Raw genomic sequence first — 26,534 nt, 5'->3', positions numbered from 1 at the left:
AAATAGTCAAATCCATAAGACCATAAGAGATAGCAGCAGGAGTAGGCCATTCAGCCCATCGAGCCTGCTCCACCATTCATGGCTGATCTGATTTTTACCTCATCTCCACTTTCCCGCCTTTCCCCGTATCCTTTGACTTCCTTGCTAATCAACAATTTGTCTAACTCAGCCTTGAATGTATTCAATGACTCAGCCTCCACAGCTTTTTGGGGTAAAGAATTCCAAAGATTCACGACCCTCTGGGAGAAGAAATTCCTCCTCATTTCCGTCTTAAACGGGCGACCCCTTATTCTGAGACTATGCCCCCTAGTTTTAGATTCCCCGAGGGGTAACATCCTCTCAGCATCTACCCTATCGAGTCCCCTCAGAATCTTGTATGTTTCAATAAGATCTCCTCTCATTCTTCTAAACTCCAATGAATAGACCCAACCTGTTCAATCTTTCCTCATAAGACAACCCTTCCATACCCGGGATCAACCTCGTGAACCTTCTCTGAACTGCCTCCAATGCAAGTATGTCCTTCCTTAAATAAGGGCACCAGAACTGTCCGCAGTACTCCAGGTGTGGTCTTACCAGCACCCTGTACAGTTGGAGCATGACTTCCCTGCTTTTATACTCCATTCTCCTAGAAATAAAGGCCAATATTCCGTTTGCCTTCCGGATTACCTGCTGCACCTGTATGTTGACTTTTTGTGTTCCATGTACGAGGACACCCAGATCCCGCTGTACCACAGCATTTTGTAGTATTTCTCCATTCAAATGATATTTTGTTTTTTTATTTTTCCTGCCAATGTGGATGACTTCACATTTTCCCACATTATATTCTATGAGACCATAAGAGATAGGAGCATGAATAGGCCATTCGGCCCCTAAAGCCTACTCCGCCATTCAATGAGATCATGGCTGATCTGATTTCGACCTCAACTCCACTTTCCCGCCCTTTAACCCGGTAACAGTTTTGACCAGTTTGCTGTCGTCAGTCTCTGTCTCATTCTGTTAAAGTTAGCCTTCCGAAATCTGGAATCTGAGTATTGGACCAGACTGTAAATATTGTATTGGACAGTAAAGTTGCTCCAGGGTTAATGGATATAAGGGGATGTGTAAAATTGGCTGAGAGGAAGTGATTGAAGATATAAGCTGGAAACAGGGAAATTACATCACCAATGGGAATTTTTCTAAGGTCATCGCCCTAAGGGATTATTGGTGAATTTCAGGAATCAACCCAAAGGGGTTAGAGAAAGATGTGTGAGTAGATCTATGAGCAATAGAAATCAGCTAGGAATGATTTACTAAAAATATCAATCTGGTATAATCTAGTGAAAGACAGGAAATAGTTGAGAATATTGAATTGACAGCTTTCTCGTGGAGATTTGTGTCCTCGTCTCAACTGAACAATGAGAAAACTGCATTTGATAGCCTGGGCACTACTCGATACATCTGGACCATACAGGGGGAGATAAGCAAAGACCTCCAGACCGCCCCCCTCCCCCCTCCAGACCGCCCGCCCCCTCCAGACCACCCTGATCGTTTAATGAGATAACCTGAAAGCCTAAGAATGGCTACAGTGAACATGAAAGATACAAATGTGTGTTGCTATTTATTGGAAACAGAGACCACGATGAAGAACATGATTCCAAAGGCCTCCGGTCTGGTGAGTTAGTGGAACCGCTCTTCAAACAGACCAGTTGTTCTTACAGGACGGAATCTTACTGGACATATGGCCTGTGTCATGGGAATACCATGAGGAAAAGAACCTGGCCAGCAGAACGATACCTCTGATATGTTGCATGTGAGGTAACTAGTCTGTGGAAATGCGTGATGAAGATGCCCTAAGAACGGGTCTGAATCACGCTCAGTTACTGAACAACAGAAGGACAAGAAATGGTTAATGTGGCCCAGGAGAGTGAGAAAATCTTTTATGCGAAGGCACTGACACATTGTCCACAGAGAAACCGACTAATTAATGAAACAATCAGGAATCAGAGGGATTGAAATTAAAGTAAAGACGGACACAGTAATATGGATTTCCAAATTCAGGTTTCGGCTCCTTTCAGTTAACAATGGAATTGGGCTCGGGAGAAATAACACTTAGCAAAAATATTAGTAAAAGATTCTCCAGCTCTCCTTTTAAGTCCGCGATTTCTTTATAACATTATACATTGTAGGTTTCTGTATTAACCAAATGAAACTTCGAAGCAATATTTATGTGTGCTTATATAAACCTAATTTTGATAAAATGTAAACTCAAGCTGATCTAATCCAAGACCAAGAAGATAGTTGAGGGATAAAGTGAATATTGAACTCAGGCTTTACTCAGGATGAAGAGGAGGGACATGTAAGAATATGGCTTGAAGCAAGCATAGAAAATATTGACTTGCATACTGCCAAGGATCTTAGCAAGGGGGCAGATATATAAAGGGCAAAGTACCACATCGGTGTGAGAAAGAACTTACAGAAAGCCAAGAGATCACTGGGAGAATGCTGAGGCACTAGAATGGAGAAAAAAAACCAAAAGTCTGGAGACGGTTGGCAGCGGTAGATGCTAAAGAAACCGCATACTCAGACCTGCTAACAGTGAAAGGCGATGTAAATAGTAAGACATGGCAGTTTCCAAGTAAGGCCGAGGTGAAACAAACTGTTCATGCAGCAGAGATCCTTGGTGGGTTTTGATAAGAGTCAGCACAGTGGGATGTTTACAGACAGGAGATAAGGATAGACATGCGGACATGCAGAACAACGCAGCTGAATAGTATAAAGAGAGGGCGTGCTCCCTCCAAAAGTTCGAGCTCTCGAGTGGGGATGATCGGCAATTCATTGCCACAGGTAGTCCATGGAGGTAAGGTCTGATCAATCTTCAGTCTGGGGTGGGGGAGGAAAGAGTATAATGAGATTGTATTGATTGCTTGTCATTTAATGTAATCTGGAGACAGTTGTATTACCGTTGAGTCAATCTATTAAACCTTGTTGTTTTATAACCGCTTAGGTCAGACTCAAGCGGAAGTTATTGTTGAAGGATTAACAACCCTTTTGTTGAGACAGTAACGGGATTAAATCCACCAACATTGACCTGAACTCTGCTCTTATCCCTATTTTAATCTTTAATCATTGTTACTATTGTTTCTTGATTGGTCCCCCCCACCCCACCATGTATTAGATCATCTCTCAACTTTTCTTTTCCACTGAGAACTTGCCGAATTTACATAATCGCTCCTCATAATCCAATCCCTCCATCACCTCAATCATTCTGGTTGCTCTCTTCTATACCCGTTCAATAGAACCATAGAAAAGATACAGCACAGAAGGCGGCCATTCAGCCCATCGTGTCCGTGCCGGCTCGAAGAACAACCAGGTGCCCATTCTAATCCCACCTTCCAGCACCCGGTCCGTAGCCCTGCAGCTTAAGCACTTTAGGTGCAGGTCCAGGTGCTTTTGAAAAGAGTTGAGGGTCCCTGCCTCTACCACCAATTGGGCAGCGAATTCCATACGCCCACTACCTTCTGGGTAAAAATGTTTTCCTCATGTCCCCTCTAATCCTTCCGCCAATCAGCTTAAATCTATGTCCTCTAGTTCTTGAACTCTCCGCTTGGGGAAACAGGTATTTCCTGCCTACTCTATCTGGGCCCCTCATAATTTTGTACACCTCAATCAAGTCTCCCCTCAGCCTCCTCTGCTCCAAGGAAAACAACCCCAGCCTATCCAATCTCTCCTCGTAGCTGCAATTTTCAAGCCCTGGCAACATTCTTGTAAATCTTCTCTGCACTCTCTCCAATGTAATGTGGTGAGCAGAACTGTACACAATACTCCAGCTGTGGCCTTACCAGCGTTTTATACAGTTCCATCATTACATCCCTGCTTTTGTATTCTATACCTCGGCTAATAACGGAGAGCATTCCGTATGCCTTCTTCACAACCTTATCTACCTGTACTGCCACCTTCAGGGATCTGTGCACATGCACTCCAAGGTCTCTCACTTCCTCGACCCCTCTCAATATATTCCCGTTTACCACATGTTCCCTTTTACTGTTTGCCCTCCCTAAGTGCATTACCTCACACTTCTCCGGGTTGAACTCCATTTGCCACTTTTCTGCCCACTCCCCCAACCCCAACCCATTGATATCACGTACACACACACACACACACACACACAGCAAGGGACCCAACACTGAGCCCTGTGGTACACCACTGGAAACGGATTTCCATTCGCAAAGACTGCAATATCTTTTTTGTACTGTGGTGATCAGATCTGTACACGGTATTCTAAGTGCGGTCAGACTAGTGATTTATAAAGAGACAGGATTACTTCACAATCTCGGCTCAATGAACCTTTGAATACATCCCAATGTCTGATTTGTTTTCCTCACTGCCTCCGAGCATTATTATTGCGATAGCTTCAATTTATTTTCAATCAGGACCCACAGATCGAGTGCGATTTGGCTGGGTAGCTCGTTCCTCAGCTGGCGTGGACGAGATGGGCCGAATAGCCTCCTTCTCTGCCGTAATTTTTCCATGATATTCTCTCTTATTTTCCATGCACTTTACTTTCTTTCCATTTAAGAAATAATCCCTTCCTGGATTTGTCGTCCCCACTTTAAATTTCTCTACATTGAATTCCATCTGTCACCTGTCTGCCCAATTCCCAAGTATTTAAATCCTCCTGTCGCTTATCCTATTTAGTTTTGCAGTCTACCACTTTCATCAGCTTTGTATTGTCTGTAAATGTAGCCATTGTGCTGTGACTCCGAGCTCCAGATCATTTATAAAGATATTAAACAAAAGATCCAAAACAGACCCCCTGTGGGACCCCACTGGTAACATTCTCCTGGACCAATGACAATCCTTGTACCACTGGGTTCTGTCGGTCATCCTATTCGAATTTCCTGTGAACTATTTCCACTGATTCCCACTATCCTCCTTTTCACTCCCAGCCTTTCCAGAGGAATTGTATAAAAGGCTTTACTGAACTCCAAGTACATCTCATCCACTGCCTCACCCATATCAAGCTTAAAGAAAACTAATAAGCTCGATTAGCAAGGACTCCCCTTCATCAACACATATTGGCCATCTTTTAAGATTATATTCCTATCCAGATGCACCATGATCTTATCTTTAAGGGTCTCCATAACTTTACTCACAATGGACGTCAAACTCACTCACTCTGGCTTTCTCCAGTCACAAGCTCCTCTCCGCTATTCAGAAATTTCTCCAAGATTGATGCCCGAGTGCCTGCAATTTTCTCCCTGATTTCGGTTTGTACCGCTGTTCGCCAATAGTGCTGGAGTAATGTCAATAGTCTCACAACTTACCTCTGAAAGACCCTCTAGTTCCCATTTCCACATCAAATTAATTACCTTTCCTCTCCTTGGTAGAAATTGAGCACTTTTGGAGCCTGTGTTGCCTCAGTTGTCTCGTCTCACCCGATCCCACTTTGTGGCCCTGCTCCATCCCTCGTTTGCCTTTTTCTTTTAAATGTGTACTTTTCAGTTATTAACCTTCACTTCTTTTGCAATATTCAATTCGAATTTTTCTCTGCCACCTTTACGGCCTTTTTATACTCCAGATATGCCTTTTGATATTGAATCCATCTACACTACTTACTGTGCATCCTAACTTAGTGCGATCAGCTAACTTGGATGTAGGGCTCTCTACTCGATCCCCAGGCAGGCCTTTTGGTATCGAATCCATCTTCATTGTGCACCATTTTCCTCATGGCCTTAAATGCATTTTTCCCCTCTTGTTACTCTTCCTGTCAGCATAGATTTCAGGGTTACAGTCGCTCGCAAGCCTTCCCATCGGATCAAGGTGAGAAACCTTCCAATGTCACAGTAAATGAGGAGTTTGAGAAATCCAATAGGATAAAAATAAAGGAGGTGCTTAAAGTAGAAACGTCTCCCGGACCGGATGGGAAGTATCTCACATTGCTGAGGGATGATGTGGAGATGCCGGTGATGGACTGGGGTTGACAATTGTAAACAATTTTACAACACCAAGTTATAGTCCAGCAATTTTATTTTAAATTCACAAGGAAGTGAAAGTTAATAACTGAAAAATATACATTTAAAAGAAAAAGGCAAACGAGGGATGGAGCATAGCCACAAAGTGGGATCGGCTGAGACGAGACAACTGAGGCAACACAGGCTCCAAAAGTGCTCAATTTCTACCAAGGAGAGGAAAGGTAATTAATTTGATGTGGAAATGGGAACTAGAGGGTCTTTCAGAGGTAAGTTGAGAGACTATTGACATTACTCCAGCACTATTGGCGAACAGCGGTGAATTTAAAATAAAATTGCTGGACTATAACTTGGTGTTGTAAAATTGTTTACAATTGCTGAGGGAAGTTAGGGTGGAAATAAGACGCTTTGGCCACAATAGTCCTTGGAAATCTGGGCGGTGCCAGCGGACTGGAGAATTGCAAATCTTACACCTCTTCAAAGGGGAAGAGGGAAAATCCCGGTCATTACAGGCAGTCAGCCTAACGTCGGTGGTGGGAATATTTCTGGTCAGGATAATCCAGGACAAAATCAACTGTCACTTGGAAGACTATGGGTTAATAAATGACATCCAACACGGATTTGTTAGAATCATAGAAAGGTTACAGCACGGAAGGAGGCCATTCGGCCCGTCGAGCCTCTGCAGGCTGCCTGTCAGCAATCCAGCCCGTCTCACTCCCCCGCCCTCTCCCCGTAGTCCCGCAAATGTTTTCCTTTCAAGTACTTATCCAGTTCCCTTTTGAAGGCCATGATTGAATCTGCCTCCACCACCCCCTCGGGCAGTGCATTCCAGGTCATAACCACTCGCTGTGTAAAAACGTTTTTCCTCATGTCACCTTTGATTCTGTTGCCAATCACCTTAAATCTGTGTCCTCTGGTCCTTCACCCTTTCGCCAATGGGAACAGTTTCTTCTCTATCTACTCTGTCCAGACCCTTCATGGTTTTGAACAACTCGATCAAATCTCCTCTCAACTGTCTCTGTTCCAAGGAGAACAGCCCCAGCTTCTCCAGTCTATCCACGTAACTAAAGTCCCTCATCCCTGGAATCATTCTAGCAAATCTCTCTGCACCCTCTCTAAGGCCTTCACATCCTTCCTAAAGCTGGACACAATACTGCAGTTGTGGTCGAACCAATGTTTTATAAAGGTTCATCATGACTTTCATACTTTTGCACTCTCTGCCTCTATTTATAAAGCCCAGGATCCCGTTTGCTTTTTTAACCACTGTCTCAACCTGCCCTCTTCATTGATTTGTGCACATATACCCCCAGATCTCCCTGTTCCTGAACCCCCTTTTAGAACGGTGCCCTCTAGTTTATATTGCCTCTTGTCGTTCTTCCTACCGAAATATATCATTTCGCATTTTCCACATGTCCGCCCATTCCCCCAGCCTGTCCATATCCTCTTGAAGTCGATCACTATCCTCCTCACTGTTCACTACACTTCCAAGTTTCGTGTCATCTGCAAATTTTGAAATTGTGCCCTCAACATCCAAGTCATTAATATATATATAGCTCTCAAGAAAAGCAGTGATCCCAGGACCGTTCACCGCTTCTGTTTCCTGTCCCTTAGCCAATTCTATATCCGTATTGCTACTGTCCCCTTTTCTCATGGGCCATAATCTTGATAAGCCAGAGATAAGCCACTTTACTTATATGGAGAGACAAGAGAGCAAGCCCAGTTTCTCCCTGGAGCAGAGAAGGGAGCCCAAGTAACGGTATTCTAAATAATGATGGGTTTTCAAAGTTTCTCCTGACTCGCTCCGTTTCCTCTGGCACAGATTTAAAATAACTGGCAAAAGAACTTGAGATGAAATGTTTTCAGAGGTTTGTTAGTATCTGGAGTGCAATCCCTGAAAGGGTGGTGAAAAATCCCATGGGAATTTTCAAAAGGTAATTGGACTTGTACTTTAAAGAGCACAAAGTTGCAGGGTTATGGGGAAAAGCTGAGGGGTGTGACTAAACTGGAGAATTTTTAATGAGCTAGCACAGGCACAACGGGCCGAATAACCACGTTCTGTGCTGTAAGTTTCTATGATTGAGGGATGATCTAATTGAGGTGTTTAAGATTAAAGGATTTTATAGTTTCCAGAGGAATAAAGGGTAGAGAGAGAGAGAGAGAGAGAGGGAGAGAGTGTGTCGAGAACAAGGAGACATAACCCGAAAATTAGAGCTAGGCTGTTCGGAGGTGATATCAGAATGAACTTCACACAAGTGGGAGTGAAAATCTGGAACTCTTCACCCCAAAAGCTGTTGAGGCTGAGAGTGAACTGAAAGTTTCACATTTGTTAGGCGAGGGTATTAAAGGTTACAGAATTAGAGCGGGTAGATGAAAGATACAGACGATCTAATCGAATGGCAGAAAAGGCACAAGGGGCTGAATGGCCTACTCCTGTCCCTCAGAACCAAAGGCGAAATGAGGAAACACTAAAAACGCAGAGTTATGATCTGGAATTCACTGTCTGAGAGGGCGGTGGAATCAGATTCAATAATAACTTCCAGAAGGGAATTGGATAAATACTTGAAGGGAAAAATTTACACAGCTATGGGGAAAGCAGGAGAGTGGGAGTGATTGGCTATCTTTGAAAGACCTGGCCCGAATGGCCTCCTGCTGTGCTGTAACGTTATACTGAGATACACATGCTTGATGTCGGACAAGCAGAGTGACGCCATCCAGGGGTTGACAGAGGTGGTGGTGGTGAGGTAGAGCTGGGTGGAGTCAGGGTGAATGTGAAACTTGATGTGTTTTCGGAGGTTGTCCGAGGGGAGCAGCAGAGAAATAAAAGCGAGTCGAGGATAGATCCTTGGGGGACTCGAGATAACGGGGGATATTTAATCACTGAAGGGAAAAGTTCACAGCTCAGAATAAAGATGGCGAATGAACAGAGCGAAGCAGACACACGGACCAATGAATAAAGCCCCGACCGTGCTGGAGTCGGATTGGCTCCATCATCAGTTGGGTGGGTTCATGAACAGGAGAGCAGTGGGGAAAGGATCAAATCAGGAGGAAGGGAACAGAGGAGGAGGAAAATTTAAATACAATCAGGACACTGCTGCAAATCAGTGTTTATAACACTGACCTGAGCGAGTTAGACTCCCGCTGCGTCTCACTCGCTGTTACAAATACTCAACTCTTGGCGGCAGGAAATTGCAGAGTTTGTTCCTCCTGAATAATCTCAGCTGTTCAGGGTCTGAACACCACAGGACACCAGAATCTCATCGAACATCTTTATTGTGCAAACAGAACATGTTACAAACATTAAAAAGAATTCAAGGGAAATCTACCAAGTTTTACAATTCCTGCCCATTTACAGCCCGGACCCCCTGGGACACTGGTCCAATTATAACCGGGAGCAGCAACTTCGAAAGGAGATGAAGGGAAAGGGTGGAAGGGGCTTTGAGTTGGGGGGAAATCTCCCCCCTCGGTCAGGAAAAGTACAGCTCGGTGATTTGGGACAGACGCGCGCATCGCCAGTCAATACATTAAAGTGAAACATCGCTGGGTCCATTAAGGACAGTTACTGCTCAGATCTGGGGGGGAAATGGAGGGCGGATCTGTCTGGAGAAACAAGTGAAACTTCCGACTGACCTCAGATCAGAGAAATAAACTTTAGGCCCAAACATCGGCCTTCTCGCTTCGGGCGCTGGTCGAGTGAAAAACTCCGCCTTAGAAAAGGTTCGGCCGCCTGGTCGGAGTTTGGAGAGAGAGAGACAGACAGTCGGTGGAAAGCGGGCCGGAATCATTCGATTAACGCATCAGTTCGGGGTGATGAAGGCGGCCCCCGGACACTTCGGTCCAAGGTGAGCGGTGAAATGTGAAAGGGGAGTTTCAGACCTGGAAGACGACGGGACTGAGCAGCAACCACCGTTCCCATCACTGATCAGGAGAGAGAGAGACTCGACATATCACTGGGTCCCCGGAGTCACCACAGCCTGTTAGCCACAACGCGCCATGTTGATCTGTAGAGATCAGAGGGAGAGAGAGAAACACGGATTTCAGTCTGAAGGCAGTGACTCCCACCTCTACCCGTGTCCCGGAGACCCCGCCGGCGATAGACGGAGTCAGTCAGCAGGGCCCGGGGTCTCAACGGCCGCTGGAAGTAGTGATTTATAAAACGCGGGTTTGATCAGTGACCCGCGCCCTCTAGTTATTGTTCAGTCCAGTTTAAACAGCCCGCTCACTCCCCTCCCTCTCCATGGCCCACCGGGAGGGTTTAAATTACGATTCTGCCGCCAGCTCGGGGCACCGTGTGATTCGGATCGGGCAGAGAGTGAACTTCACTGTACAGCGAGCTGAGTGTTCAGGGGGTACCCGAACAGGCCAGTGTTTGGTGACCGAATCCCAACATCCCTTCCCGAAAGTTTAAATCGACCTTCCCCTTTAATTATGAATTTGAAACTGAGTGCTGAGGCTAAGGGCCGAGCGCAGTACCTGGTATCTCCTGGTGTCTAGGCCTCTTGCGGCCTCCCGGTTGTGTGCGGTGTTCAAACATATCAATGTACTCGGCCATCGAGATATACGGCCCGCCAGCCGCATCCTCACACTCCCTTTTCTTGCAAGAGGACAGGTTGAACGGTTTTGGCACCGTGCATCCTGTGATTAAGTGGGTCTGAAATGACAGGAGTGTTAGTGCAGAAACAATCTCTCCATCATACACTATAGAGACTAGTCTCAATCCCAGGATACAATCACTCCATCATACTCCATAGAGACTAGTCTCAATCCCAGGATACAATCTCTCCATCATTCTCCATAGAGACTAGTCTCAATCCCAGGATACAATCTCTCCATCATTCTCCATAGAGACTAGTCTCAATCCCAGGATACAATCTCTCCATCATTCTCCATAGAGACTAGTCTCAATCCCAGGATACAATCTCTCAATCATACTCCATAGAGACTAGTCTCAATCCCAGGATACAATCTCTCCATCATACACTATAGAGACTAGTCTCAATCCCAGGATACAATCTCTCCATCATACTCCATGGAGACTAGTCTCAATCCCAGGATACAATCTCTCCATCATTCTCCATAGAGACTAGTCTCAATCCCAGGATACAATCTCTCCATCATACACTATAGAGACTAGTCTCAATCCCAGGATACAATCTCTCCATCATACACCATAGAGACTAGTCTCAATCCCAGGATACAATCTCTCCATCATACACTATAGAGACTAGTCTCAATCCCAGGATACAATCTCTCCATCATACACCATAGAGACTAGTCTCAATCCCAGGATACAATCTCTCCATCATACACTATAGAGACTAGTCTCAATCCCAGGATACAATCTCTCCATCATACACTATAGAGACTAGTCTCAATCCTAGGATACAATCTCTGTACCATCTCAATGACTATCCGGCCTTGCAGCCCCGCCAAGGCCAATCTCTCCTTCCTGAGGTGTGTTGCCCAGAACGGAACACAATACTCCAGACGGGGGTCTGAGCAGAGCTTTCTGTAACTAAACATAACTGCCACTCATTTGTATTCCAGCCCCCTTGAGATAAAGGCCAACATCCCATCAGCTGCTTTAATTATTTGTACCTGTCCACTGGTTTCGTGATTCCTACACATGGACCCCTACATCTGTTATTCACCAATTAGAAAATACTGATCTCTCTTCGGTCCAAAGGGGATGACCTCACCTCCCCTCATTGAAGTCCATCTGACAGATTTGCCCACTGACTAGCAATGCCCCCTTGCAACTTCGTGCTCCCATCTAGAGTACTTACTGTGGTCAGTAAACTTGGATAAACTGCTCTACTCCATCTCAGTCATCGATAGTGAAAAGCTAAGGCTCCAGTACAGATCACGGGGGGAAGACACCACTGGACACACTCTGCCAAGTGGAGTTCATACTATCGCTACTCGTCTCCTACTACCCAACTAATTCCTTACCCATGTCAGAAGGTTACCTCCAGTTCCACATGCTGTCATTTTTGCCAAGTTCCTTGTGGAAACTTATCGAATGCTTTCTGGAATTCTATAAAAACATCCATAGAATGACAGAATCCACATCACAGAAACAGGCCTCTCGGCCCAACTGCTCCAGGCCGGTGTTTATGCTCCACACGAACCCCAGCAGCATATCCCATTCCTTTCTCCTTCATGTTTCTCCAGCTTCCCCTTAAATGCATCTTTGCTGTTCGCTTCAACTGTTCAATGTGGTAGCAAGTTCCACATTCCAGCCACTTGGTAAAAACGCTTCTCCTGAATTCCCTACTGGATTTTATTAATGACCTTGTCATGGATTCCCACATGCAGAAACATTTTCTCTGTCTCGCCAATCAAACCCCTTCATAATTTTAAAGACCCATCAGGTCACCTCCTCAGCAGAAAAGAGCCCCAGCCTGTTCATTCTTGCCTGATAAGTCATAACCCCTCAGTTCTGGTAGCATTCTTGTAAATCTTTTTTGCACCCTCTCCAATGCCTCTATCCTTTGTAATCTGGAGAGTAGAACTGTGCAAGTACTCGAAGTGTGGTCTAAACAAGATTCGATACAAGTTTAACAGAACTTCTGCTTTTCAATTCTCGTCCTCTCGAAATGAACCCGTGCTTTGTTTGCATTTTAATGGCTGCGTTGCTACTTTTATAATGATTTGTGAATCTGTTCTAGATCTCCTCCTTGTAGATTATTTCCCCAAGCAGTATGTGGCCTCCTTATTTCTCCTACCAAAATGCACCACTGCACTTATCTATATTGTAATTAATGGTCATTTATATAGACCCATATTAATGACCTCCTCCAAAAAAAAATGCAACTAGGCTGGTTAATCTTGAATTACCTATGCTGCTTCTCTGATCAGTTTATCTCTCCAAGTGCAGTGTCCCTAATGAGACTCCTTGCAATCTTCAGTTTCATTATTTTCTCCAATAAAATTTTCCCACTGAAATCTATAAGTTCCTTCCTTGATTTATTGAAGTTTTTCCTCTATTGAAAGCCGCTAGAAAGTAATTTAGCAAGTCTGCCATTTCCTTATTTTCCATTACAAGGTCACCTGCTTCTGTCTTTAAGGGGCCCACATTCCTTCTAACCACCCTCAAACTTTAAAACCTTTAGTGTTGTGCTCGATATTCCTCAAGTTGCTCATTCCTTATATCTCCTGCCACTCTATCTCTCCCAGTCCGCAGGATCTCCACTATTCTTTGCATTTCTGTACGCCCTTCGTTAGTTTTATATTATCTCACTTCCCTTGCTGACCAAGGTTCTTTAATAACACAATTAGAGCTTTGGTCCTTTCGGGGTGTACACGGGTCTTGTATTCGACTAAAGAAATCTTCAGACACCTCCCACTGCTCATCTGTACTTTGATCCACTAACGGCTCTGCCCAGCCGACTGTCGGCAGTTCATGCCTCATCTTCCAAAGAAAGCATTCTCTAATTCTAAACTTTATATCGTGAATCACCTTCTCCCTCAAACCCAATATTGATTTCAATGATGTTCAGGCCACTGTTCGCTGGGTGTTCCCTTACCGTTCGATTGGTGACTAATTGTCGTTCTTTATTCAACACTAAATCTAAAGCCTCTTAAACCGGTTCGGAGACATTGGATTGATCGCACTGGGGCAAATAAACTAAAAAAGTGACCTTTTAAAAAAGGGCACAACTAATAAACACAAGAAATGAACCATCAAATTAAATTATTTGTTTTATGGACGACACGAGGTACTGGGTGATCACATGACGCTGTGGGACTAAGACTGCCGGGAAGTGAAAACCCCCAGATCCAGACCTGAGAATATTTACTCCGTTTTGTTCAAACCCACGTTTGCAGTTGATTCCGCCGAGCGGGTGGAAGCAAACTCGGGTCACGGAGGTTTCGGAACAGAGAGAGGCCATTCAGCCCCTCGAGCCTGTTCCGCCCTTCTATACAGATCAGCCATGATCTAATATTAACTCCATCTAGGTTCTGTGATGCTTAATACCTTCACCGAGCAAAATCTAAATTGACATTTACAGTTGACCTCCTCCTCCTCCAGCCTCAGCTTCGAGGGAGAGAATTCCAGATGTTCACTCCTGAGTGACGAGTTCCCGACATCACTCAACAGCCGGGCTCTAACATTAAGACCAGACCCCCTCTGCCCAAAGGCGGTTTTTTCTATGGTAGTGGAGTGAAGAAACAGGTCGTTTCATGTAGTATGAAGATCGTTCTTTCAATTAACTATTGGAACAGAACAAACTCCAGCTGGAGTGAAATTCAGGATAAACGGGGCTTAAAACCAAGGGCCACGTGGATGTTAAAATCAGAAACGGCTCAGGCTCTCCTTCCATTCCCCACATGGCGTTACTTAGACTAATGTTCCCACGGTTCCCAGGCTGCTCACTCACCGAGGGCGGGTACGTGCGGAGTTCATTGATGAAATTCCACTCTTTGTACTCCGGCTCTGATCCGGATTCACTCAGATCTTTGACCCGATTGTTTGTGTGGCAGTAAATGTTGATAGGCCTGAGCGGGATAGGACTCCTCTTCATGGGCTGACCTGAGGAGAGATCACAAGATGGGGAAAGGCAGTGGGCCCCTCCCAGTCCCCCCATAAAGACCCGACACTCAATTTCAACCCTTAACCTGACGATCAAGTGTCCGCTTTATCATCTGACGATCTCCCCCATTTTATAGATTCTCCAGCACTCCTTGTCCTCAATCGGTAGCCTCATGTCGAACCGCCAATTGGGAAATCCGAGTACATCCCATAATAGGTATTTCTACTGCCCACGTGGGACATGATCTCCCGGTCACGCCCAAATCTAACAAGTTGCAGGATCCAAGCAGCAAGAAACGCTTCAAAATACCGGGGCCTCGCTGGACCACGCCACCCCACCCGGGACCCCCTTCCTTCTCCCCTCCCCCCAAACCCGGGACCCCGCGACACACCCCCTTCCCCCGTCCGAAATTCAGACCACTGAAGTCGCTCATTTTTCGTGAAAGCACTCCAAGCTCAGTCCAAGGGAGCCTCAATAGGGGTGTGGTCCCAGTCCCCAAACGCAGCTCCCCATCCTACATGAAGAGGCCGAGATAAGGGCGGAAGTACGCGAGAGGACTACCACATTGCTCCTCCCATTTGTAGGCAAGGTCCTATCCGGTAGAGCCCACTCCACCAACAGGTCCATGTAAACCAACCATCAGTGACTTGGAGGCTGCTCTATCCCAGCAGAGACAATGCGGGTCGTCTCACTCAACCAGGTTATTCCAATAAACTGTTCAAACTGACCCGTCAGAATCTCCTCAAACACCCGAGGAAGGAATCAGTCATTTGAAGCTCAAAATTCATTAGTCTGTGGGGTGAAGGCGGAAGATGTGGTCGGGACAAGAAACGGGATATTTGTTTCAGGCACCCGATGTAATATCGAATGGACCATACAGATTCGGACAACTCGATGGCACCAAGCTGAGCGGGAGACCAAAGAAACCCGCCTTCAATCTGAACCAATTATTGGTCTGTATCCCGCCTCAGCAGCCCGATTGGACCATTACACACGAGGGATGCAGGAACAGACCTGGAGGTGGACGTACACAAGTTGGAAGGTGACAGGACATTTCAGAAGGCTGTTAAAAGGCACAGGGTCGGTGGCTTTATAAATAGGGGACCAGTTACAAAAGCAAGGCAGTTATGCTCAATTTAACACGAGTTTGTCCAATTTTGGGAACTAGACTTTAGGAAGGATGTCAAGGCCTTGGAGAGGGTGCAGAGGAGATTTACTCAAATGACACCAGGGATGAGGGACTTCAGTTGGGTGGAGAGACCGGGGTTGTTATTGAGTAGAGGGGAGATTTGATCGGTGTTCAAGGTAATGACCGGTTTTCGGTCAATAAGGAGAAACAGTTTCCAGTGGCAGAAGCGTCAGTAACCAGAGGACAGAGATTGAAGGCAACTGGCAAACCCAGAGGGGACATGAGGCAGCGAATTATGATCTGGAACGCAGTGTCTGAGGGCGGTGAAAGCAGATTCAGTAACTGTCAAAAGGCAATTTGATAAATAGTTCAAGTAAAAGAATTGCAGGGCTATGGGGAAAGAGACTAATTGGACTCTTTCAAAGAGCTGGCACAGGCATGATGGGCCGAATGGTCTGTTGCTGTGCCGTCCCATCAATTGGCACCCACTGATCGTAAAAGTGGGCTCGGGATTGGTTTAAGGCACCGTGGAACTGCCAGTGAAACTGTCCAGAGTGAATGAAAGGAGGTTTGGTGAAAGTTAAATTGAAGGAATCAATGCTGATTTGTCGATGCTCAAAGCAGAGGAAAGATGTGGAAACAGAATCGGAGTCAGTGGGTGATGGGAATAGAACCTCCCGCCATTTCAGGGAGGTCCCAGGAGTATCTCCATGAACTATCAGTGAATCCCGGTCCACCCCACCAGCGACACTGGTTACAGACACCTCCCCACACAAGGTACAGGTGGAATATTCCAGATCCGACATGTGAACTCAGTCGCGACACTTTACCTGTCCCAGCGATCGCTAAACGCATCATTGCTTCGTTGCGCTTCCTGTGCTCTGCTGTCTCCTTTTGTAAGCGAGAGATCGTCGCCATTTCCCGTTCCTCTGAGCTCATCGGCCTCCAGACTGCACTGTGTCTCCTAGGAAGGAAAGGCAGGCCGGGGTGGCGGTTAGTTCACTCAGTCCGGACCATCAGTCCTTCCCCAACCTGACTCACCACCAACACAAGTCAAACTCTCCCAAAGAGGGGAGTTTGATATTTTACACTGGCCTCTGCCATCCCCTCTAAAGGTAAGGAATTCTGACAAAAAGCCAAGATCCAAATAACAGACCGACTTTTGGGAGGCATAAATTTACATCATTAATCCAAATTCAGGGCGGGGAACAAATCCGAAGCTCTCGCGAATTTAGATTTACCAGGCGAGCATTGACCGTGGGCGATAACAGCAGACGGACACTCTGTGGTGGCACGGGATTCCTGTGGGTTATTGAGGGGGTGAATAGACCGGGAGTGGGAGGGAGGACACATTAAGCTTCTCTGTCTCACCCACATTCTCTCTTCAGCCTACAGTCCCGTTCGAGGATTGCACTGTAAATAGTGAACCAGGTGCCATTAGGGAGTTGGTGCCCAGGTTAATTGATGTGAACCGGACCTCCCTCAGTTACTGTCACGTTGGAGTTACCAGCAAACGATTACTTCCACACAAGGTCTGTTCTCATTGGGAATCGGACACGGGATAAAGAGAAAGGCCAATCGGTGACGGTGTTTCTCTTCCTGCCCAAACCCTTCAATAAAGGAGCGCCATTGGAGAGAAAGGATTTCTCCACCAGAGTATCCCACATCGGATTGGGGGCGGTTTAAAACATTCATTTTTGGAATCAGTGGGCTGCCTGAGAAGGTTGTAGGACATTAGTGTCCCCGGAACTCGAGGGGGACCGAGACGGAACCCTCCCCCGGTCTCCAGCCTGTGCAGTGTCCCCGGAACTCGAGGGGTCCGAGACGGAACCCTCCCCCGGTCTCCAGCCTGTGCAGTGTCCCCGGAACTCGAGGGGGACCGAGACGGAACCCTCCCCCGGTCTCCAGCCTGTGCAGTGTCCCCGGAACTCGAGGGGACCGAGACGGAACCCTCCCCCGGTCTCCAGCCTGTGCAGTGTCCCCGGAACTCGAGGGGGACCGAGACGGAACCCTCCCCCGGTCTCCAGCCTGTGCAGTGTCCCCGGAACTCGAGGGGACCGAGACGGAACCCTCCCCTGGTCCCCATCAGATCAGTAACAGAAACTTGGAGCTTGTAGTCGGATCCGAGCGATTCCTCCCCGGCTCAGTCTCCGGTTAAAGACACAAATCCAACAGTCTCGAAACGGGAAATTGAAATAATCGAGTTCCGACCGACTTGTGTTGGTTGAAACTTACTTGAGAACTGTGGGGGTTCTGGGCACAGTCACTCGGGGTCTCCAGGGGGCAATCACCTCACCCCGCCCATCTCCAGAGTCTTGGTCTGGGGCAATCCTGCTGGAATAGAGGGAGCTGTGTTTAAATTCAGTTCATCTTTCTCAGAGGGAGAATTTCCGTCTGGTACAATAAGGAAGTGTTACATAAAAACAAGTAAAGTCCGTTTCAAACCATTGCAATCGCCGAATAGGATTCGCAGTTGGTCCTGAGTGAGAGTTACCCCGATTTAGAGATTGAGCGTCTATTCGGGATATGAAATAGAGCTTTCTCTGGGTAGGTCACTGTACAGCCTGGATAATGAGCAACTGGAGGTCCCAAATTAGTCAGTTAGTGGAATCCGGGCCAATTTCTTGCCGACAGTCGGAAGTGGGTCTAAACACAGCCCCCGGGATCTAACCAGGCAGAATTAACAGGGCCACTTCTCAAACAGTATTAGAGCGGACTGCAGTTATACTTTCAGCGAGTGGAATGTGGAGAGGAGCCGCCAGAGCGAGTCCAACACTCAATATCCAGAGAGCAAAGTTCGAGCAGCAGATTCTATCGCGGCCTTTTATTGGAGACCAATTCATTCAACTGCTGCGACCGACCGTGTCTGAACCCCGGGCCGGCACCGACAGGTGGGCGGTGGAATGAGTTGGGAAAAGATTGGCGGGATCGGGGTTAAATTACAGTCCTGGCATCAGGCCGCCCTCAAATTCAGGTCGGAGCTTCGACCGCTGGGGGCAGCAGCTGAAATCCAGACTCAACTGAATATCAGCAATCGGAGGGTAGTCACCTGTCCGGGGGGAGAGCGAGTACAGACAAGCCGGACACAGTGTCATCACACGGTCCTGGATCACTCCCGGGAACTCGAGCCCATTCCCCACCTTGGCCAAGGTGATCAGGACCAATCTCAGGGCCTGACTGGCGGGAGGTTGAGAGAGATTCCATGTTACTTACCCCCGAAGCCAGGCTGCTCCGTCAGTAGCGGACAACTGGCCGTCTGTGGAGCCTCCCCAGGCCGCCAACAAGTTCGGAGAAGCGGTGGGGGATCCGGCGCTCGGCGCTCCGCCCTCTGCAAAGACAAGGAGTGAAGCAGGAGTTAGAGGGCTCCCGCCCCGGGAGTCAGACTCCCCCCACCCCAGAACCAGGCCTGTCTTACCAATAAATCATTTTTAGTCTTTGGAAGTTTAGTTCGGAGTTTGTTGAGAAATTTAATCATTTAAACCTTAAGGTGAAAGTTAACATTCGGCCCAATCTCAAACCACTTCAATTTAACCCGAGACTTGAGCAGTGAACTGGGCCTGAAACAGCTGGAACTGGACCAACATCTGGCCCACAAGTTAATGACGTGTTTAATCCCAGTATTTTGACTTTAGTCTAGTTTTATTCTCGGGGAATAAACCCACGGAACACCAACCGATCCAAAGACCGCCTATGGCAGGTTCATTAACAAACCACTTTCTACATTTACCAAATCGGGGCCAAGCTCCATGAGATGAGCTCCAGCACTAGGGGCTGAACACTGAGTCCAGAGACCCAATTACAGCTCCCGAGAGCAAGAGATCCTCCTGACCCAGTGTCCCAGTCCCAACCAGGCGGCAAAGTAACAATTCTACAGATAATCAACAAACCCAGAGTAAGATTGGAACAGTTGAGATTTGGGGCAATTCGATCTGGACTAAGATTCCTCAGCTCAGGTCACAATATCTACCACCAGAAGGGAGATCTTTATAATAGTCACAGATTAAAAAGCCGGGATACCGCGTGAACCGCCTGCAGCCTCGGTCACCAAACCATGAAACTCCCAAACAGAGTCCAGAGAAAAATACTCACCGGAATGGTCGAGTCCTTCTCGGTGAATCATGGGACGCACGACCGCCTCTGGCACTCCACATCTCCAAGATTTACAGGGCAATCTCACTCTGGCGTCATTCTTCATATCTACTGGTTTTATATCGGACTGTAACTCAGGTTCACTCTACAGAAGGGAACACTTCATTAGTTGAATTAGGGGCTTATGTATAATATATATTAGGGACACCTCACTGAGTCAGTGGACAGAGGGAAGGGATATTAAGGAGATTAATAGTCAGCTCGGTAATAAGGGCGGCGCTGCACTCACGGTCGAACAGCTTGTAAAGGAGGTTTTCCCTCAATTAGAAACAACCTGCTCCAGACCAGGTAAACGGAACAAGCCGCTTTATCAATGAACGATTCCACCAATTATCTCAAACAGTACTGGGGCAGGAAGTGCTACAGACTCCACCTGAAACTATTTGGTTACTAACTGGAGACAGAAGGAAACCAGAGATTGAGTGAAGGTTAAAGAAAGAGATCTCCCGCTCACCGCGATTCGCTCCTCTCTCGGATCGTGTCCAGTCCCACTACCGACCCAAACCCAGCTACTAACCGCTCACCTCGTTACTCCACAGCTCGGCTTTATACCGGGACCCGAATCATCCGTTCACCAATCAAATCCTCAATGGCCCGCCCTTGTGGCCAGTGACGTCAGCAGTGTTCTAGCCCAATGGGAGTGGTCGCTGGTTGGGATTGGGTGGAAGAGGCGCCGCCAATGGATGCTGACTCCCAGGTTTTATTGAGATTCTGAAACCAATTGAGCGCCGATCAGTCCCAATGAGTGAGAATCTGTTTTCTTTTCTATTGTCGCCCCTTCAGAGGAGGGTGTGAAAATATCCCATTTTTCTGATGACAGTGGCCATCTATGTCACCCTGACAGGTCAATTAAAAGAACAAAATTAAACCATCATTTTATTTTCCTTGTTGAGGATGCAGTCCGGTCCCTGAGGTGCCCACAGCTCGCAGAAAGCCTCAAGAGTACTGGCAGACACCGTGTGCTCCCTCTCCAGGGCCACCCGGGAGCCAAATCCCCCACCATCAACATCCTGGGGGTCACCATTGACCAGAAACTTAACTGGACCAGCCATATAAATACTGTGGCTGCAAGAGCAGGTCAGAGGCTGGGTATTCTGCAGCGAGTGACTCACCTCCTGACTCCCCAAAGCCTTTCCACCATCTACAAGGCACAAGTCAGGAGTGTGATGGAATACTCTCCACTTGCCTGGATGAGTGCAGCTCCAACAACACTCAAAAAGCTTGACACCATCCAGGACAAAGCAGCCTGCTGGATTGGAACCCCATCCACCACCCTAAACATTCACTCCCTTCACCACCGGTGCACTGTGGAATATATTATTGACTTGGACTTGGGTGTACAGGGCACAATTTCAAAATTTGCAGATGACACAAAACTTGGAAGGGTAGTGAACAATGAGGAGGATAGTGATAGACTTCAAGAGGATATAGACAGGCTGGTGGAATGGGCGGACACGTGGCAGATGAAATTTAATGCAGATTGCACTGAAATGGAACCATAGAAACGTTACAGCTCGGAAGGAGGCCATTCGCCCCTTCGAGTCTGTGCCGGCTCTTTGCAAGAGCAATCCATCTAGTCCAACTCCCCCGCCCTTTTCCCGTAGCCCTGCACTTTTTTTCCCTTCGAGTACTTATCCAGTTCCCTTTCGAAGGCCATGATTGAATCTGCCTCCACCACCCCCTCGGGCAGTGCATTCCAGATCCGAACCACTCACTGTGTAAAAAAGATTTACCTCATGTCACCTTTGGTTCTTTTGCCAATCACCTTAAATCTATGTCCTCTGATTCTTGACCCTTCTGCCAATGGGAACAGTTTCTCTCTACCTACTCTGTCCAGACCCTTCATAATTTTGAATACCTCTATAAAATCTCCTCGCAACCTTCTCTGTTCCAAGGAGAACAACCCCAGATTCTCCAGTCTATCCACATATGAAGTCCCTCATCCCTGGAATCATTCAAGTGAATCTCTTCTGCACCCTCTCTAAGGCCTTCACATCTTTCCCAAAGTGCGGTGCCCAGAACTGGACACAATACTCCAGTTGTGGCCGAACTAGTGTTTTATAAAGGTTCATCATGACCTCCATACTTTGTACTCTGTGCCTCTATTTATAAAGCCCACTTTTTTAACCACTTTCTCAACCTGCCCTGCCACCTTCACTGATTTGTGCACATATACCCCCAGATCTCTATTCCTGCACCCCTTTTAGAATTGTGCCCTCGAGTTTATATTGCCTCTCCTCGTTCTTCCTACCGAAATGTATCACTTTGCATTTTTCTGCGTTAAATTTCATCTGCCACATGTCCGCCCATTCCACCAGCCTGTCTATATCCTCTTGAAGTCTATCACTATCCTCCTCAATGTTTACTAACCTTCCAAATTTTGTGTCATCTGAAAAATTTGAAATTGTGCCAAATCCAAGTCATTAATATAGATCAAGAAAAGCAGTGGTCCCAGCACTGACCCCTGGGGAACACCACTGTACACCTCCCTCCAGTTCGAAAAACAACTGTTCACCACTACTCTCTGTTTCCTGTTACTGAGACAATTTCCTATTCATGCTGCCACTGCCCCCTTTATTCCATGGACCGGAATCTTGATGATAAGCCTACCATGTGACACTTTATCAAACGCCTTTTGAAAGTCCATATACATCACATCAACTGCATTGTCCTCATCAACCCTCTCTGTTACCTCATCAAAAAAACTCTATCAGGTTAGATAAACACGATTTGCCTTTAACAAATCCGTGCTGGCTTTCCTTAATCAATCCACACTCGTCCAAGTGACTGTTAATTCTGTCCCAGATTATTATTTCTAAAAGTTTCCCCACCACCGAGGTTAAACTGATTGGCCTGTAGTTGCTGGGTTTATCCTTACACCTTTGCAATTTGCAATTCTCCAGTCCTCTGGCACCACCCCTGTATCTAAGGATGTTTGGAAGATTATGGCCAGTACCTCCGCAATTTCCACCCTTACTTCCCTCAGCCACCTAGGATGCATCCCATCCGGACTGGGTGACTTATCTACTTTAAGGACAGCTAGCCTTTCAAGTACCTCCCCTTTATCAATTTTTAGCCCATCCAGTATCTCAACTATATCTTCCTTTGCTGAGACTCTGGCAGCATTTTCTTCCTTGGTAAAGACAGATGCAAAGTACTCATTTAGTACCTCGGCCATGCCCTCTGCCTCCATGAGTAGCTATCCTTTATAGTCCCCAATTGGCCTCACCACTCCTCTTACTACCCGTTTACTGTTTACATGCCTGGAGAAACAGTACAGTATTAGGTGGGACAAATACAAGAAGGTCTAAGATTGGTTTACAGTGCATGTGTGTAAACGCACAAAGTGTGGTAAATAAGGTTGGTGAGCTGCAGGCGCAATAGTCACATGGGAATATGATGAGATGGCGATAACGGAGACCTGGCTCAAAAAAGGGCAGGATTGGAGACTAAATATTCCTGGATACAAGGTGTTCAGGACAGATAGGGAAGGGAAGAAAGGAGAGGGGTGGCAGTATTGATTAAGGAGAATATTGCAGTGCTGGAGAGAGAGGATGTCCTGGAGGGGTCAAGGACAGAATCTATTTGGTTAGAGTTAAGATACAATAGAGGTGCCATTACATTACTATAGGCCATTGAACTGGTGGAAGGATATAGAGTCATAGAGTCATAGAGTTATACAGCACGGAAAGAGGCCCTTCGACCCATCGTGTCCGCGCCGGCCATCAGCCCTGTCTACTCTAATCCCATATTCCAGCATTTGGTCCGTAGCCTTGTATGCTATGGCATTTCAAGTGCTCATCCAAATGCTTCTTGAATGTTGTGAGGGTTCCTGCCTCCACAACCCTTTCAGGCAGTGAGTTCCAGACTCCAACCACCCTCTGGGTGAAAAAGTTCTTTCTCAAATCCCCTCTAAACCTCCCGCCTTTTACCTTGAATCTATGTCCCCTTGTTATAGAACCCTCAACGAAGGGAAAAAGCTCCTTAGTATCCATCCTATCTGTGCCCCTCATAATTTTGTACACCTCAATCATGTCCCCCCTCAGCCTCCTCTGCTCCAAGGAAAACAAACCCAATCTTCCCAGTCTCTGGGAGCAAATTTGCAGGCAAACTACAGAGAGGTGCAAGAACTATAGAGTAGTGATAATGGGGGACTTCAATTATCCTATCTTAGGCTGATATAAGGGGCAAAGTGTGTTGAGGAGAACTTTCTTGACCAGTATGTTTCTGGTCCGACGAGGAAGGAGGCATTGCTGGATCTGGTTCTGGGGAATGAGGTGGGCCAAGTGGAGCAAGTATCAGTGGGGGAACATTTAGGGAACAGTGATCATAGTATCATAAGGTTTAGATTAACTATGAAAAGGACAAGGAGCAATCTAGAGTGAAAATACCCAATTGGAGGAGGGCCAATTTCAGTGGGTTGAGAACGGATCTGACCCGGGTAAATTGGAATCAAAGATGGGCAGGCAAAACTGTAATCAAACAATGGGCGGCCTTTAAAGAGATGGTTCGGGTACAGTCTAGGTACGTTCCCACGAGGGGGAAAGGTAGGGCAACTAAAGCCAGAGCTCCCTGGATAAAAGACAAGAGAGTTGGATGACAGATGTCAGGCTGATAATACAAGTGAGAACCAGGCTGAATATGGAAAGTTCAGAGGGGCAGTGAGAAAGGAAATGAGGGGCAAAGAGAGAGTATAAGACTAGACTGGCAGCTAACATAAAAGGGAATTCAAGTCTTCTATAGGCATATAAATAGGAAACAGGTAGTAAGAGGAGAGGTGGGGCCTCCAAGAGAATGGTATATCCAAGTTTGCAGATGACACCAAGTTAGGAGGCACAGCAAGTTGTGTAGATGGGAGCAGGAACAGTAATGAAGAAAATAATAGCATGAAAGAGTGACAAATCCCCAGGACCAGATGGTTTCCATCCCAGGGTTTTAAAGGAAGTAGGTGAGCACATTGCAGATGCCCTAACTATAATCTTTCAAAGTTCTCTAGATTCAGGAACGCCAGATTGGAAAATTGCACATGTCACTCCACTTTTTAAGAAAGGAGAGGGAAACCAGGGAATTGTAGACCAGTTAGCATAACATCTGTTGTGGGGAAAATGCTGGAGTCTATAATTAAGGATAGGATGACTGAACACCTCGAGAATTTTCAGTTAATCAGAGAGAGCCAGCATGGATTTGTGAAAGGTAGGTCGTGCCTGACAAACCTGATTGAATTTTTTGAAGAGGTGACTAAGGTAGTGGACAGGGGAATGTCAATGGATGTTATTTTTATGGACTTCCAGAAGGCATTTGATAAGATCCCACATAAGAGACTGTTAGCTAAGATAGAAGCCCATGGAATCGAGGGAAAAGTACAGACTTGGTTAGGAAGTTGGCTGAGCGAAAGGCGACAGACAGTAGGGATCATGGGGAGGTACTCACATTGGCAGGATGTGACCAGTGGAGTCCCGCAGGGATCTGTCTTGGGGCCTCAATTATTCACAATATTTCTTAACGACTTAGATGAAGGCATAGAAAGTCTCATAAGTTTGCCGATGACACAAAGATTGGTGGCATTGTAAGCAGTGTAGATGAAAACATAAAATTACAAAGGGATATTGATAGATTAGGTGAATGGGCAAAACTGTGGCAAATGGAATTCAATGTAGACAAATGTGAGGTCATCCACTTTGGATCAAAAAAGGATAGAACAGGGTACTTTCTAAATGGTAAAAAGTTAAAAACAGTGGATGTCCAAAGGGACTTAAGGGTTCAGGTACATAGATCATTGAAGTGTCATGAACAGGTGCAGAAAATAATCAATAAAGCTAATGGAATGCTGGCCTTTATATCTAGAGGACTAGAGTACAAGGGGGCAGAAGTTATGCTGCAGCTATACAAAACCCTGGTTAGACCGCACCTGGAGTACTGTGAGCAGTTCTGGGCACCGCACCTTCGGAAGGACATATTGGCCTTGGAGGGAGTGCAGCGTAGGTTTACTAGAATGATACCCGGACTTCAAGGGTTGTTACGAGGAGAGATTACACAAATTGGGGTTGTATTCTCTCGAGTTCAGAAGGTTAAGGGGTGATCTGATCGAAGTTTATAAGATATTAAGGGGAACAGATAGGGTGGATAGAGAGAAACTATTTCCGCTGGTTGGGGATTCTAGGAGTAGGGGGCACAGTCTAAAAATTAGAGCCAGACCTTTCAGGAGCGAGATTAGAAAACATTTCTACACACAAAGGGTGGTAGAAGTTTGGAACTCTCTTCCGCAAACGGCAATTGATACCAGCTCAATTGCTAAACTTAAATCTGAGATAGATAGCTTTTTGGCAACCAAAGGTATTAAGAGATATGGGCCAAAGGCAGGTATATGGAGTTAGATCACAGATCAGCCATGATCTTATCAAATGGCGGAGCAGGCACGAGGGGCTGAATGGCCTACTCCTGTTCCGATGTAGGAAGCTACAAAGGGACAGATTAAGTGAGTGGACAAAACTGTGGCAGATGGAGTTCAGCGTGGGGAAATGTGAGGTCATCCACTTGGGATGCAAGAAGGAAACATTGGAGTATTTTCTTCAAGTGAGAGACTGGGAACTGTGGAGGAGCAAAGGGATTTGGGTGTCCATGTACACAGATCACTAAAAGCGAGTGCCCGGATACAAAAAGTAATCACAAAGACTAATGGAATGTCGGCCTTTATCTCGAGGGCTGGAATACAAAGGGGAGGAAGTTATGCTTCAGTTCCACAGAGCCTCGGTCAGAGCCCCTCTGGAGTACTGA

General features: G+C 46.5%; 1 protein-coding gene across 1 annotated transcript; it reads right to left on the bottom strand.

The window, feature by feature from the left end:
• Positions 1-9,200: 9,200 nt before the first annotated feature.
• Positions 9,201-20,268, bottom strand: LOC137319135 (targeting protein for Xklp2-like). Its single transcript, XM_067981481.1, has 8 exons — positions 20,215-20,268; positions 19,701-19,845; positions 18,825-18,939; positions 17,847-17,945; positions 16,442-16,575; positions 14,330-14,481; positions 10,419-10,596; positions 9,201-9,946 (listed from the first exon to the last, which is right to left on the bottom strand). The coding sequence occupies exons 2-8, from the start codon at positions 19,804-19,806 to the stop codon at positions 9,861-9,863; spliced, it is 870 nt and encodes a 289-aa protein (XP_067837582.1). The 5' UTR covers positions 19,807-19,845; positions 20,215-20,268; the 3' UTR covers positions 9,201-9,860.
• Between the last annotated feature and the right edge of the window lie 6,266 nt (positions 20,269-26,534).

This window comes from Heptranchias perlo, unplaced genomic scaffold (assembly GCF_035084215.1).
Source record: "Heptranchias perlo isolate sHepPer1 unplaced genomic scaffold, sHepPer1.hap1 HAP1_SCAFFOLD_74, whole genome shotgun sequence".
Taxonomy (NCBI): domain Eukaryota; kingdom Metazoa; phylum Chordata; class Chondrichthyes; order Hexanchiformes; family Hexanchidae; genus Heptranchias; species Heptranchias perlo.
This window is presented reverse-complemented; position numbering and strand designations above follow the sequence as displayed.

Coding starts and splice junctions, on each gene's coding strand:
- LOC137319135 (XM_067981481.1), bottom strand. CDS start 19,806: ATGAAGAATGACGCCAGAGTGAGATTGCCCTGTAAATCTTGGAGATGT. Junction 18,940..19,700: donor AGAAGGACTCGACCATTCCG/GTGAGTATTTTT, acceptor TTGTCTTTGCAG/AGGGCGGAGCGCCGAGCGCC. Junction 10,597..14,329: donor TCCGCACGTACCCGCCCTCG/GTGAGTGAGCAG, acceptor CTGTCATTTCAG/ACCCACTTAATCACAGGATG.